Consider the following 16,303-nt stretch of genomic DNA (forward strand, 5'->3'; position numbering starts at 1 on the left):
AGGCCACCAGCTGTCTCAACTGACCGTGATGCTACAGCAGCTACTACCACAGCTTCAGCAATCATCTCCTCCGCCAGCTCCTGCACCTCCTCCGCAGCGAGTGGCCGCTTCAGGCCTACGACTATCCTTGCCGGATAAATTTGATGGGGACTCTAAGTTTTGCCGTGGCTTTCTTTCACAATGTTCCCTGCACTTGGAGATGATGTCGGACCAGTTTCCTACTGAAAGGTCTAAGGTGGCTTTCGTAGTCAGCCTTCTGTCTGGAAAAGCTCTGTCATGGGCCACACCGCTCTGGGACCGCAATGACCCCGTCACTGCCTCTGTACACTCCTTCTTCTCGGAAATTCGTAGTGTCTTTGAGGAACCTGCCCGAGCCTCTTCTGCTGAGACTGCCCTGCTGAACCTGGTCCAGGGTAATTCTTCCGTTGGCGAGTACGCCATACAATTCCGTACTCTTGCTTCTGAACTATCCTGGAATAATGAGGCCCTCTGCGCGACCTTTAAAAAAGGCCTATCCAGCAACATTAAAGATGTTCTGGCCGCACGAGAAATTCCTGCTAATCTACATGAACTCATTCATCTTGCCACTCGCATTGACATGCGTTTTTCCGAAAGGAGCTCCGCCAGGATATGGACTTTGTTCGCACGAGGCGTTTTTTCTCCCCGGCTCCTCTCTCCTCTGGTCCTCTGCAATCCGTTCCTGTGCCTCCCGCCGTGGAGGCTATGCAAGTTGACCGGTCTCGCCTGACACCTCAAGAGAGGACACAACGCCGCATGGAGAATCTCTGCCTGTACTGTGCCGGTACCGAACACTTCCTGAAGGATTGTCCTATCCGTCCTCCCCGCCTGGAAAGACGCACGCAGACTCCGCACAAAAGTGAGACAGTCCTTGATGTCAACTCTGCTTCTCCACGTCTTACTGTGCCTGTGCGGATATCTGCATCTACCTTCTCCTTCTCTACTATGGCCTTCTTGGATTCCGGATCTGCAGGAAACTTTATTTTGGCCTCTCTCATCAACAGGTTCAACATCCCGGTAACCAGTCTCGCCAGACCCCTCTACATCAATTGTGTTAACAATGAAAGATTGGACTGTACCATACGTTACCGCACGGAGCCCCTTCTAATGTGCATCGGACCTCATCAAGAAAAAATTGAGTTCTTAGTCCTCCCCAATTGCACTTCCGAAATTCTCCTTGGACTACCGTGGCTCCAACGCCATTCCCCAACCCTGGATTGGTCCACAGGGGAGATCAAGAGCTGGGGTACCTCTTGTTTCAAGGACTGCCTTAAACCGGTTCCCAGTACTCCCTGCCGTGACCCTGTGGTTCCCCCTGTAACCGGTCTCCCTAAGGCCTATATGGACTTTGCTGACGTGTTTTGCAAAAAACAAGCTGAGACTCTACCTCCTCACAGGCCTTATGACTGTCCTATTGACCTCCTCCCGGGCACTACTCCACCCCGGGGCAGAATTTATCCTCTGTCCGCCCCAGAGACTCTTGCTATGTCTGAGTACATCCAGGAAAATTTAAAAAAGGGGTTTATCCGCAAATCCTCCTCTCCTGCCGGAGCTGGATTTTTCTTTGTGTCCAAAAAAGATGGCTCCCTACGTCCTTGCATTGACTACCGCGGTCTTAATAAAATCACGGTAAAGAACCGCTACCCTCTACCTCTTATCTCTGAACTCTTTGATCGCCTCCAAGGTGCCCACATCTTTACCAAACTGGACTTAAGAGGTGCTTATAATCTCATCCGCATCAGGGAGGGGGATGAATGGAAGACGGCATTTAACACTAGAGATGGACACTTTGAGTATCTGGTCATGCCCTTTGGCCTGTGCAACGCCCCTGCCGTCTTCCAAGACTTTGTTAATGAAATTTTTCGTGATCTCTTATATTCCTGTGTTGTTGTGTATCTGGACGATATTCTGATTTTTTCTGCCAACCTAGAAGAACACCGCCAGCATGTCCGCATGGTTCTTCAGAGACTTCGTGACAATCAACTTTATGCCAAAATGGAGAAATGTCTGTTTGAATGTCAATCTCTTCCTTTCCTAGGATACTTGGTCTCTGGCCAGGGACTACAAATGGATCCAGACAAACTCTCTGCCGTCTTAGATTGGCCACGCCCCTCCGGACTCCGTGCTATCCAAAGTTTTTTGGGGTTCGCCAATTATTACAGACAATTTATTCCACATTTTTCCACCATTGTGGCTCCTATCGTGGCTTTAACCAAAAAGAATGCCAATCCTAAGTCATGGCCTCCTCAAGCGGAAGACGCCTTTAAACGGCTCAAGTCTGCCTTTTCTTCTGCTCCCGTGCTCTCCAGACCTGACCCATCTAAACCCTTCCTATTGGAGGTTGATGCCTCCTCAGTAGGAGCTGGAGCGGTTCTTCTACAAAAAAATTCTTCCGGGCATGCTGTTACCTGTGTTTTTTTTTCCAGGACCTTCTCTCCGGCGGAGAGGAACTACTCCATCGGGGATCGAGAGCTACTGGCCATTAAATTAGCACTTGAGGAATGGAGGCATCTGCTGGAGGGATCAAAATTTCCAGTTATTATTTACACCGATCACAAGAATCTCTCCTATCTCCAGTCTGCCCAACGGCTGAATCCTCGCCAGCCCAGGTGGTCTCTGTTCTTTGCCCGGTTTAATTTTGAAATTCACTTTCGCCCTGCCGATAAGAACATTAGGGCCGATGCTCTCTCTCGTTCCTCGGATGCCTCGGAAGTAGAGCTCTCTCCGCAACACATCATTCCTCCTGACTGCCTGATCTCCACTACTCCAGCCTCCATCAGGCAAACTCCTCCAGGGAAGACCTTCGTCTCTCCACGCCAACGCCTCGGAATCCTCAAATGGGGTCACTCCTCCCATCTCGCAGGCCATGCGGGCATCAAGAAATCCGTGCAACTCATCTCTAGTTTCTATTGGTGGCCGACTCTGGAGACGGATGTTGTTGATTTTGTGCGGGCCTGCACTGTCTGTGCCCGGGATAAGACTCCTCGCCAGAAGCCCGCTGGTCTTCTTTATCCTCTGCCTGTCCCCGAACAGCCTTGGTCTCTGATTGGTATGGACTTTATTACAGACTTACCCCCATCCCGTGGCAACACTGTTGTTTGGGTGGTCGTTGATCGATTTTCCAAGATGGCACATTTTATTCCTCTTCCTGGTCTTCCTTCAGCGCCTCAGTTGGCAAAACAATTTTTTGTCTTCACGGGTTGCCCACGCAGATTGTCTCGGATAGAGGCGTCCAATTCGTGTCAAAATTCTGGAGGGCTCTCTGTAAACAACTCAAGATTAAATTAAACTTTTCTTCTGCTTATCATCCTCAATCCAATGGGCAAGTAGAAAGAATTAACCAGGTCCTGGGTGATTATTTATGGCATTTTGTTTCCTCCCGCCAGGATGACTGGGCAGATCTTCTACCATGGGCCGAATTCTCGTATAACTTCAGAGTCTCTGAATCTTCTTCCAAATCCCCATTTTTCGTGGTGTACGGCCGTCACCCTCTTCCCCCCCTCCCTACTCCCTTGCCCTCTGGTTTGCCCGCTGTGGATGAAATAACTCGTGATCTTTCCACCATATGGAAAGAGACCCCAAATTCTCTCTTACAGGCTTCATCACGCATGAAGAAGTTTGCTGATAAGAAAAGAAGAGCTCCCCCCATTTTTTCTCCCGGAGACAAGGTATGGCTCTCCGCTAAATATGTCCGCTTCCGTGTTCCCAGCTACAAATTGGGACCACGCTATCTTGGTCCTTTCAAAATTTTGTGCCAGATTAATCCTGTCTCTTACAAACTTCTTCTTCCTCCTTCTCTTCGTATTCCTAATGCCTTTCATGTCTCTCTTCTTAAACCACTCATCATCAACCGCTTCTCTCCCAAACTCATTTCTCCTACTCCTGTCTCCGGTTCTTCTGATATCTTCACCGTAAAGGAGATACTGGCCTCCAAAAAGGTCAGAGGTAAAACTTTTTTTTTAGTGGACTGGGAGGGCTGTGGTCCTGAAGAGAGATCCTGGGAACCTGAGGACAATATCCTAGATAAAAGTCTGATTCTCAGGTTCTCAGGCTCTAAGAAGAGGGGGAGACCCAAGGGGGGGGGTACTGTTACGCCGAGCGCTCCGGGTCCCCGCTCCTCCCCGGAGCGCTCGCAACATCTTCGCTACGGCAGCGCCCCGGTCAGATCCACTGACCGGGTGCGCTGCGATACCGCCTCCAGCCGGGATGCGATTCGCGATGCGGGTGGCGCCCGCTCGCGATGCGCACCCCGGCTTCCGTACCTGACTCGCTCTCCCTCGTTCCTGTCCCGGCGCGCGCGGCCCCGCTCCCTAGGGCGCGCGCGCGCCGGGTCTCTGCGATTTAAAGGGCCACTGCGCCACTGATTGGCGCAGTGGTTCCAATTAGTGTTTTCACCTGTGCACTCCCTATGTATACCTCACTTCCCCTGCACTCCCTCGCCGGATCTTGTTGCCATTGTGCCAGTGAAAGCGTTTCCTTGTGTGTTCCTAGCCTGTGTTCCAGACCTCCTGCCGTTGCCCCTGACTACGATCCTTGCTGCCTGCCCCGACCTTCTGCTACGTCCGACCTTGCTTCTGTCTACTCCCTTGTACCGCGCCTATCTTCAGCAGTCAGAGAGGTTGAGCCGTTGCTAGTGGATACGACCTGGTCACTACCGCTGCAGCAAGACCATCCCGCTTTGCGGCGGGCTCTGGTGAACACCAGTAGTGACTTAGAACCGGTCCACTAGCACGGTCCACGCCAATCCCTCTCTGGCACAGAGGATCCACCTCCTGCCAGCCGGCATTGTGACACTTATTTTGAATACTTTGAGGGTGCAGTTTTTATAATGGGGTATTTCTAACAGAAAGGTCCATCAAACCCTCTTATGATCTATTCACATGTACAGTATGCTGCGCAGATTTGAAGCACAGATTTGATACGCAAGATTTTCTGCTGCAGATTTCAATGTACACTGAACACACCTTGAAATCCTGTGCATCAAATCTGCGCAGAATACTGTACATGTGAACAGACCCTCAAACTATGATGAACATTTTAAAAATTGCTGCCTAACTTTGGTGAAAATGTTAAAAATTGCTGCCTAACTTTGAAGCCCTCTAATGTCTTTAAAAAGTTAAAATATGTCCACTTTATGATGCCGACATATTGTATATGTGAATCAATATGTAATTTATTTGGCATGATCATTTTCCTTACAAACTGGTCATTTTAATTGTGGAAAAATGCAAATTGTTCAACTTTTTATACGAAAATTTAGAATTTTTCACAAAGAAATTATGCATTTAATAATGAAAATTTACCACTATTTTACAGTAGAATATGTCATGAAAAAACTGTTAAAATACATATAACACAAATGAGAGCAAAATGAACATGAAACAGTGCAAATGACCAGATATGCCTGGAAGAGAAGCCCCTTTCTGTGAGGGCTTGCAATCTTCAAGGGAAGGGCAGGGAAAGAGTAGGCGATAAAGACAGTAGGTCATCTGTGAGCATTGAGGGAAGTTGCCATTCATAGGACAATGAATAGCAGTGCTATTCTAGGTTGTAAACTTTGCCTAAAAAAGTTGGGTTTTTAGGTTGCTTTTAAAGGTCTTGATGGTGGGTGACAGCCGAATGTGTGGGGTAGTGGGTTACAGTGTATGGGGAAAGCACAGGAGAAATCATGAAGATGATTGTGTGAGGTATGGACGAGGGGAGAGCACAAGTATAGCAGAGGGCTGAGACCGGGATTGGAAGCATTAACCCCATAAATGCTGTAATCAGTACTGGTCACGGCATCTATGGGATTGACAGGGGACGGGGGCTCCCCCTGTTCCCCAACGCCGACCCTGAAATGCAATTGCGGTGTCCCGTTGGTTACCAAGGAGACAGGAGGCCAGCTCATGACCTCCTGTTTGCCTAGTATGGTAGCCGGTATGGTGCTGCCATAGGCTAGATTGCACAGGCTGAATGTCAGGGTGATACTGACAGTTATGCTGTGCTAAAGTACAAAAGTGAAAAATACCACAGCATAGTATAACAGATAATATGTGAATAGCATTAAAAAAAGGGTTTTCAATAAATAGTAAAAGTGCAAAGAAAAAAGTAAATAAATGCTCCTTTCCCAATAAAGACCTGTATTATCACCAAAAAGAAAAAAACAAACATAATAGGTATTGCCACATTTGTAATGACTTGTACAATAAAACGGCAATGTTGTTTATCCCGCACGGTGAACATCATAAAAAACAACAACAACAAAAAAGCACAAGAATCATTCATTTTGGTTCAAAACATTGAATAAAAAAAGATCGAAAGGTAGCATGTTTGCAAAAATGGTACCAATAAAAAGTACAGCTTGTCCCGCATTAACAAAGATTTACCACTAATATAAAGTACAATTTGTCACGAAAAATATCTCAGAAACGCTTCGCTCAGTAAAAGCATGTCAAAGTTATTACAACTTAAAGGGGTTATCCAGAAATTGAAAAAAAAAAACGAGAATTTCTTTTAAAGACCACTCCCTGTCTGTCTCCAGGTTAAGTGTGGTTCTGCAGCTTAGTTCCAATGAAGTGAATGGAGCCAAGTTGTAATACCACACCCAAAGTGGAGACAGACGGAGCGGTCTTTGAAAGAAATTAGGACTGTTTTTTGATTCCTGGAAAACCCCTTTAAAGAGACACATACCAGATGTTAAAAATTGGGCTTGGTCATTTAGGTAAAAACTTTTAACACAAATTGCAACTGTTTTGTGATGCAGATATTGACAGTGCAGTTTCAAACAATGAAACATTAAAAAAAATAGACAGCAATTCCTGGTAAAATGCATGTGAGTATTGCAATGCATTATTTGCCTGATCTTAAAATAAAAAACACATTGAAAAAAGACTGCACTGTGTTAAGACATTTAGCAAGTTATATGAAAATCCTCATATGGGGCGGCAAAGCAGAAATGTTATCCTATAATCAGCTATGACCTAAGCAGTGCTGTTGCTGATTATGATAATGACAAGCTAAAGGTTAGGGCAAGCTGCGAACTGCTGATGATGATCACATGTACTGTCATGAACTTCATGATGGTCAGACATAAGAGGAAAGTCTTCATTTAGTCTTTCAGTTACAGTGTGGACAGTGTGGAGGAGACAGACAGGCTCAGCTTACTTTCACACAGTTTAGGCTCTCTTTTGCACATAGCACTAGCTAAGATCCGCTCCCACTTCCTGTGTTCTGTCTTGGTGTCTCTGCTACTAGGGATGGATCAAGCCCTATACCAGGCAGGGTACAGCAAATTCAAGGAAAGTGAGATCTCTAGTTTATAGAGAAGGGAGGGGGAAAGGGAGAGGAGGAGAGAGTGGCAGGCAGAGAGACTGCTTGATCAAAATATTTAGATATTAAGACAAATGCTATGGTAATTTACAGGAATGATTGATTGTCATTAATAACAATTGGCTTGAAATAAAGCATAGGTACTTTTATTTTGGTTATGCTGTCTGGATTTTCTTATTGTAGAAAGACTACAGTTGTGTATATGGTGAGTAAAGATCCTACCCCATCCTTGGATCACAACTTAGACTGCACAGTACTGCTCTATACTGTCATCCATGCTGTTGTTGCTTCTGAAGGTGTTCCACAAAGACACAGTGCATGATTCCCTCTTCTGCATATGTGAATGTGTGCATATGTGTGATGTACAGTCATGGCCGTAAATGTTGGCACCCCTGAAATGTTACCAAGAAAATGAAGTATTTCTCACAGAAAGGATTGCAGTAACACATATTTTGTTATGCACATGTTTATTTTCTTTGTGTGTATTGGAACTAAACCAAAAAAGGGGGGAAAAAAACCTACAAAGAAAAGAACACAGTACCTACAGTGAAATATGGTGGAGGTTCAATTATGTTTTGAGGTTGTTTTGCTGCCTTTGGCACTGGGTGCCTTGAATGTGTGCAAGGCATCATGAAATCTGAGGAATACTAATGGATTTTGGATCGCACTGTACAACCCAGTGTCAGAAAGCTGGGTTTGCGTCCGAGATCTTGGGTCTTCCAGCAGGACAATGACCCCATTATAACAGTACATACAATAAGGGTGCCAATAATTTGTCCAGACCATTTTTGGAGTTTGGTGTGACATTATGTCCAATTTGCTTTTTTCTCCTCCCTTTTTGGTTTAGTTCCAATGCTCACAAAGGGAATAAACATGTGTATAGGAAAACATGTGTTACTGCAATCCTTTTCTGTGAGAAATACTTAATTTTCTTGAAAAATTTCTGGGGTGCCAACATTTACAGCAATGACTGTATGTACAGTCATAGAGGTTAGCCTCCACCCACTCGCACAGGGACAACTGAAACTCAAATATAAGCCTGCAAGGCAGAAAGCTGGTGAATAATTAACACATATAATAATATATAAGTTATATAACGGCCAAAATAGTGCTACTCCTCACAGACTTAGTGTTTGTTTTGGAATCTTTAAATGCATGAAAAATACATATTGAAATGCCAGAATTTTTTAAGGGAATTCTCTACTAAGAAACCCACAAACTACTGTACTGGCTGGAAAGGTGAATAGAGATCCTAAAACCCAACAAATGTACTAAAACCAAGCACATTAAAATCTATATAATAAACAGGAATAATAACCAAACCTAGTGTCTGAAAAGACACCAAAACAGAAAAATATCAAAAGTACTGAAAACTGACATTACAACTACCTTACGGAAAAGCTAAGCACCAGCCTGTTAAATGCTGGTCTTTAGTAAATTTGAGCCTTTGTCCCCCAAATATACCCTTACTGTGCCTGTGTGCCTCTGTCATAGTCCAAGAGCAGAGGGCACACAAACACAGCTGAATGACAGAAGCTACATGGTGGCGGTATTACTCCTTATTTTAGAGCTGTGTATGTGACATTATCTGGATGCAGCGGTCCATACATGTATAGAGGAAATGCTGGCACTTCACAGATCCTCCCATTTAGATGTGTCTATATGAGCTCTGCTCCTGGATAATATCAGAGGCACACAGGCACAGGCAAGAGAATATTCGTGTAATATTGGAATAAATGTAGGCAGCATCCAGCAGCCTACATTAAATGCAATATATTGAGTGTAATATGCTAATTGACAGAGCAGGGAGGATGACTGTCATGATGCAACCTGTTCTGCAACTGTAGCACAGTGACAGCGGCCATTTGTGCAAATACATGTATTACCTCCTAGACAAAACGAACATAATAAATAAAAAGTATTAAGTAAAATCCTTACTTTGACATAACTTAATGTATTTCTTATTACATTTATTTTTCTTTTCCTTTATAAGTCCTGCTGCATCATTTTACCAAGCTTATGAGGCACAGCAATGCACTAATACAGAGGAATGCTGGTGAATAGAAAGATATAAATTATAGAGAATTACAGATTTTTAAGGCATTTTTGGTGTCATTTTTTTTATTTTATCACTTTGTACTTTTATTTCTTTCTGCCATTTTTTTTCTCTATAGAGGAACATGTAGGAAAATGTCTGAAAAAAATGCTGTGTTTAAAAAACATAAAAGAAAAAAAAAAGAGAAAAAAAGAAAAAAAAAGAAAACACTGACCCAAACATTTACATGTAGTGCATTTTATATTTCAAAACCTTAAACTAATGGGGTAAAATACTATTTGGCTGAAAATAAAAATTTTCAGAAAAAAATTACTATATATATATATATATATATATATATATATATATATATATATATGAAAGAGTCTAAAGGAATTTTACTGTGCCCAGGAAATGTGAAAACTGTGAAGGCCTTTTGAAGAGCACAGTCCATATCTGTAAAAGGGTTAATAAACCTAACACAGCAACAAAGTTTCTTCCAGAAATGCATTTCGGTTCTTTTCAGGTTCCTCTTACAGTTAATAGACCTGAAGCAGCTGCCGATAAGAACTGCTGGAGAGCAATTAAAGTTTCACACAATCCGATTGTAATAGTTCAGACTTGACGCTGGTTGTTTTGCTAACTTGTTCTTCTTGGTCAGTTTATCCTCTGGTTTTTAATATTACTATGACAACCTCCAGTGTACTTTGGAAAAGTATGACCAACCACTGTGCCAGCTTATTGCATAGACTTGTTTGGTCCTGAATCCGAAGTCTGATTTGAAGCTTAGCTTTGAAGTAGCAAAAAAACTAAAGAGTCAAAATGTTTAGTTACACTTACAGACATCAGACCTTTCATACGGTCTTACTAACATAGGATTAAATGTTGTCCTCGCAATGAATGGTTGCATGGATCCCCAAGTTAACAGTGGACAACTCTGACTTCAATGGTTTTTGGGATCTTCCCTTTATGGATTTTTACTATACATTTCAGTTTCTCTATTGGACACAGCTAAACATCTAATGATCTAATAATGGCCGTCTCGCTCACAAAGTGGGGCGCGCTTCTCTACCCACTCAAATATATTGATCGATTCGGATCGGAACACTCAGATCCCCACCAATAAAAACCTTTGATTTGTCCCTAGGACACACATGAAAAGTAAAAGTGAACAACTCCGATCAGAGAAGATGTCACCCGTGGGCCACTGCATATAACAGCACTTTAGCCATTCTTTTTAGCCATTTTTTTGTCTTTTGTAGAAAATTATTTGGTAGGGGTGCACTGTTCCTTGTTTATTCCATAGATCAGCAGGCACTGCCAGGTAGTTTTCATGACTGTATTTTAATGGCCAGTGCTGTCAAATAAAGGTTTTTAAGGACTCAACCTACGGATGACCTGCTGCTTGCTGGATGCATTATATGTAATGCATACTGCCAGCTTACCTTTTATACCAATAATTATTGTTACAATCTGAAAGGGGCTTTGTGCTTCATACTGTTTCTTATATAGTCCACAGGTAGACACCGATCTTCTTGCATGGACTATGGTTGGCTAAGTCTATGCTCACACTACCTTCAGAAGCTTCTTTTGGAGTCTTCATCGGTATTGTGTGCTCAGATATGATGGAAAGAAAAGTGGTGCTTGCAGCACTATTTGTCCTATGAAAACATTGGACACCACAACCAATAGGGTCAACAGAGTCCATCAGGTGCCAAAGGTTTTTTTTATTGTGCAACTGCAAAAAGTCAAGAACTGCCCTAATAGTTTTCATTATAACAGTACATACAATGGCATAACAGCGCATAAAGACAGGTATATTACTGTAGGTTCCATAAAGATAATATTTTATGTGACCAGTTTAAACAAAGCTACTATTCCTAATATATTCTACAGTGTACATATATTTGTTTGTGTATTGTTTTTCATTTCTTTAGAATGCTACACTGGCATTAAAAGGTCTGTTTATTAGTAAAATCTGGTAAACTTTAACAGCATCAGGAAAAAATACGAGTAATGCTTCACCCTGTCATTTGCAGTACTGGATGTTCACCAAAGTACACAGATGATCATAGCTACACTTGGTATTAAATAGCTAGTAAAGAAGGCATTTGCCAGTTGCTGTTACGTACTGATAATAAGTTTGCTGGAATGCTCTGTGCTGGGGACAGCAAGTATAATTTGTAGTAGAGTAAGTATAATTTGTAGAGTCCTGCATTAGGATCCCGCAGTTCCCAATCCAAAATGTGTGGGTGTGGGCGTTCAGGAGGTTGTTGCTATGCCTGCAGGTCCCACAAATCCTGCACAGTCCTGCACTGCTGATAAGGCCTATATGGCATAAGTCCCACCCTCCAACCCAGAGTCCCAGTTCTCACCCTGCGTCCTGCTTGGTTGGTGGCTGGTGGCACATGCTGCAATGATTTAATGAGCAGCCGAGATTCTTCCCAACCCCCTTCACCTGCTGACTGATGGTACTTTCTCAACGCTGCTATGCGACGTATCATGGCCTTTCCAGAGTATTCCTTGAAGGACCTGTGTGAGTGTGTGTTGTCAGTATAGTACATACCCATTCCCGCTTACTCCTCAATAAATATCAGTCCTATACTCCATGTGTAGAAATGTACACAAACACAAGGGTGCATATTCTCATATATGTGTATGGACACTAGAGTACAATGCTTTGCACCCCCTTACCCCTCATATAGGAATGTAAAGACACTAGGGTGAAATGCTCTGCGCCATCAAATAGACATTTGTACATACACTAGGGTGCAATGCTCTGCACCCCCCTATGCCTCACTTAAGATACATTTAGCTGAGGGATTGGACAAAAATGTTGTTAGTGGGAACAGGCAGGATTAGACACATGTTGCGGGAGTGGGCAGTAGTGGAACAAACACCTTGCAGGAGCTTGCGGGAATAGTCAAAAATTCATCAGGAGAAAATAAAAAAAAAAAACAGTCCCATGCAGGGCTCTAAAATGTAGCCTCATTTACAATTTTTGGTTACCATTTTTTTTTATGAAGGTCTGTGCATGTATTCTATGGTAATCTATGGAAATGTTCTCTTTAAGACAATCAAAAGACTTTTTGGAAATCTGGTGAGAGAGGTAAGGACCACCAGAGCATTTGCAACTGCTATTCTTTTTTTCAGAAACCGTTCAACCCCTAGAGGGGCAATAAAGATATGTTTTACAACCAGATCCTAACTGTGCATAGATCAATGGTACAAGTGAATACAGTATAAGAAACCTTATATTATATCTAATTAAACAAAAATGCTTCTTTCTTCTGTTATCAAACCCCTCTACTTCCTGCTGATCAAAATCAGCTCAGCTTTGGCCTGTGTCTGTAAGTCAAGCAATACAAGTTTATTGAGGGAGGAGAAGGGAGCTCCGCCCACCAACTCTAGGGGAACTGAAAATTAGAGATAAAGCATGCAGAGCAGAAATCTGCTTAAAAATATTATATAGAAGTTAAATAATGAACAGAAATAGTGCTGCTACTGATGTACACACACAAAACAGCTTATCCTGAAAAGTCACCTGAAATGACAGGTACACTTAAATTTACTATGTCTTCACTTAAAGGGGTATTCTGGAATTTTAAAAATGTTCTTATGTTTCTGAGGGGCTGCTAAAAATAAAAAAAACATATAAAATACTGGACATACCCTGATCCTCGGCTTATTTCCATTTGTAGCTGCTTCTGAGATGACATTTTGAAGCAGAATGTGTCTGCTCAGCCAATTGCTGAGTGGGCAGGTCCTGCTCAGATGCATTTTTTTAAAGGCAGCTCCAAGAATGGACCAGAGGTTGCCAGACCGGGAGCTGTGGGGGATCAAGGTAGGTACATAATGTTTATTTTTACAGCCCCACAGCAACATATAAAATGTTTAAATCCCAGAATACCCCTTTAATGTGCAATGTATGCTGAAAATCTAAAATGGGCCATACTTACAGAGCAACAATGTGGATTTGATTATGTAATTTTATAGGAACTCTGTACAAGCTAGTAGATTAGAAAAATGTTAAAACAGTTCATGATAGTTGACCTGGAGGTCAAAACCGTGTTACCTTAACAACATTGAAAGCTTTAGTTGGTCAAAGGGATGCAAGCTAAGATGCCAGTGAGTATACTCCTGCTACTGAGCCATGGTAATTGGGTAATTCTCTCATACTTCTCTTTGCAGTAAAACATTAATAGTCTTTATAAAGAGTAATATATGAGATCTCATGGTGCTCCTCTTAAAACAGCACTGTCATTCAGAATAACTTTTGACACAATGTCCAGAATTATCAAAAATTTAAATTGTGAGATATAACTCTCTCATGTGCGAAGCAACGCGCTTCATTGCTTTTCTAGCTGGCAAGTCGGCCTTTTCACTCTTAGGCAAAAAAAAGATCAGATTTTAGTGACAGCTGGGGTGCACTTCACCCAACTGTACCCTGCAATTGTAGCAGGTCTCATGAGTGAGACCTAAACTTTTACAAGTCAAAAGTTGTTCTAAATGACAGTGTTTTCAAGTATACTCAGAATCCCATACTTAGCTCCCCCTACACATCATCATGACACAGTACAGACAATAACTTTGTTGGATAAATACATATGAATTATACTACACTTATTTTCTTTAAACCATAATATGACTGCCTCTTTTCTATTTAGAAGATGTTGAAAGCTTAAAATCTACAAGAATTGAAGGAAAAAGCTTGTGGCAATTCTGTAGCATTAAAACCCAAATTTTATTGTAGATTCATTTAAAACAGCGTCCAGGAACAGGAGAACTAAAAGCTCCATGGAGCTCAGTGATGTGTGAACAAGCAGAGTCAGCTGCAAAATGAACGTTGGCCTCCTGAGCTCCTTGGAGCTTTTAGTTCTGTTCCCTGACCTTTTTTTTTATAAAGTGTATATTGTTGGTGCACCACTTTCCTCTGCAGCTGAAAACTCTCCTTCAACAGACATGTGTTTGTGAAGTTGTATACCCTCCAGTAGTGCTGGTTCTGCCATTTAGCTAAATTTAGAATCTAATGACTTTTTACCATTACTACCGTATATACTTGAGTATAAGCTGTCCCGAATATAAGCCGAGGCCCCTAATTTCACCCCAAAAACCCAGGAAAAGTTATTGACTCGACTATAAGCCTAGGGTGGGAAATACATCATCCCCCCCTGTCATCATCCAGACCCTGTCATTAACACCACCGTCATTATCACCCCGTCATCATCCCCCTCGTCATCATCCCCCACGTCATCATCACCGCCTGTCAATCCCTTCTCAGTGGTCTTCAACTTGCAGACCTCCAGATGTTGCAAAACTACAACTCCCTGCATGCCCGGACAGCCATCAGCTGTCTGGGCATGCTGGGAGTTGTAGTTTTGAAACATCTGGAGGTCCGCAGGTTGAAGACCACTGCCCGCCTTCGTCATCATCCAAACCCCCCTTTTGTTTTCTACTCACCTCCCCTCGGTGGGAAGGAAGGGTGAGCTGGTCTGGGCCATCTATGCTGCAGGGACCGTCTGGTGGGGAGGGTTAGTCGTTCCGGGCTGTCCATCTTCACCAGGAGGCCCTCTTCTCCACTCCGGGCCAGCCCCGGACTAGTGATGTTGCCTTGACGATGACGCGCAGGGAGGTTCATGCGCAGGGACGTCCCTGCGCATCGTCGTCAAGGCAACGTCACTAGTCTGGGGCCGGCCCGGAGCGGAGGGCCTCCCGGTGAAGATGGACAGCCCGGAACGACTAACCCTCCCCACCAGACGGTCCCTGCAGCATAGATGTTCGAATATGGACGGCCTGGACCAGCTCACCCTTCCTTCCCACCGAGGGGAAGTGAGTAGAAAACAAAAGGGGGGTCTGGATGATGACGAAGGCCGCAGTGGTCTTCAACATGCGGACCTCCAGATGTTTCAAAACTACAACTCCCAGCATGCCCGGACAGCCGATGGCTGTCCGGGCATGCTGGGAGTTGTAGCTTTGCAACATCTGGAGGTCCGCAGGTTGAAGACCACTGAAGGGATTGACAGGCGGAGATGGACGGCCGGGACCATCCCCTCACAGCTAAAGCCAGAGACGTGTTTTTGTTCACTCGAGTATAAGCCGAGGGGGGCGTTTTCAGCACAAAAAATCGTGCTGAAAAACTCGGCTTATATAGTATATACGGTATCTTTGGAACCTACAAAGGCAAATGGTAAATGATACCGGTAGTTTATGAGACAATATGATGACAAATCTATACAGAGAACAACAGGCTTCTTCATTTTCATATAAACCATATGTAAGCTCTTCTGCTAGAAATAACAATAGAAGGCAACATATGTTACACAAATCCTTGCACATTTCATCAGTCCACAATAATAAGCAGTAAGTGAATTGCTATATTGTATCCATAAGCAGTACCTTATCTCCCGGGGCTTCTGCTGTTGACAAGGAATGCCTGTTCCATCGGAAAGGTAGTTTTAGGAGATAGGTAAATGCTGACATTACTACTGACTCTAGAAATTGCAGTTAGGTAATGAGATCAAGCAAATGCCTACTTCTGACCTATATATTAATCCAGTTTTGCCCGCTCATGAGCCTCATGTAATACTCAAGTTAGCATCACATGTTAATCTGTTTCTATCCCTGTATATGTCTGTTAATGTAACCCTCACTGAAACTGGTAGAAGAAAAAAACAAGCCGATCAGGTTTTCGAGTTCTCAGAAAGCTCGGCTATAATAATAAGCCTTGGGTACGCCTCCTCAGTTTGAAGCTAATGCTTGAATAATTGGATTATTTTAGGAAGCAGCTGTGACAGTCCCACTGAAACTCATGTGTGGCGGCATTTTTATTTTATTTTTTTTCAACAAAATAGAGCAATGGTGGTTTATACAGTTTGTTATAATGCAGCATTTTACAATATGACTTACGATCTTATGAAAGTAAGACAATCTGGGAAATAT

The 16,303-nt window shown here is 43.1% G+C and overlaps 1 protein-coding gene across 1 annotated transcript in view; it reads right to left on the reverse strand.

The window, feature by feature from the left end:
* Positions 1–16,002, reverse strand: part of ATP2C1 (ATPase secretory pathway Ca2+ transporting 1) — a 165,532-nt gene extending 149,530 nt beyond the window's left edge. Inside the window, exon 1 of the mRNA XM_056520659.1 lies at positions 15,761–16,002. Within this exon, the coding sequence (XP_056376634.1) occupies positions 15,761–15,844 (84 nt within the window). The 5' untranslated portion in view covers positions 15,845–16,002. The remainder of the gene's footprint in view (positions 1–15,760) is intronic.
* Between the last annotated feature and the right edge of the window lie 301 nt (positions 16,003–16,303).

This window comes from Hyla sarda, chromosome 5, assembly GCF_029499605.1.
Source record: "Hyla sarda isolate aHylSar1 chromosome 5, aHylSar1.hap1, whole genome shotgun sequence".
Taxonomy (NCBI): domain Eukaryota; kingdom Metazoa; phylum Chordata; class Amphibia; order Anura; family Hylidae; genus Hyla; species Hyla sarda.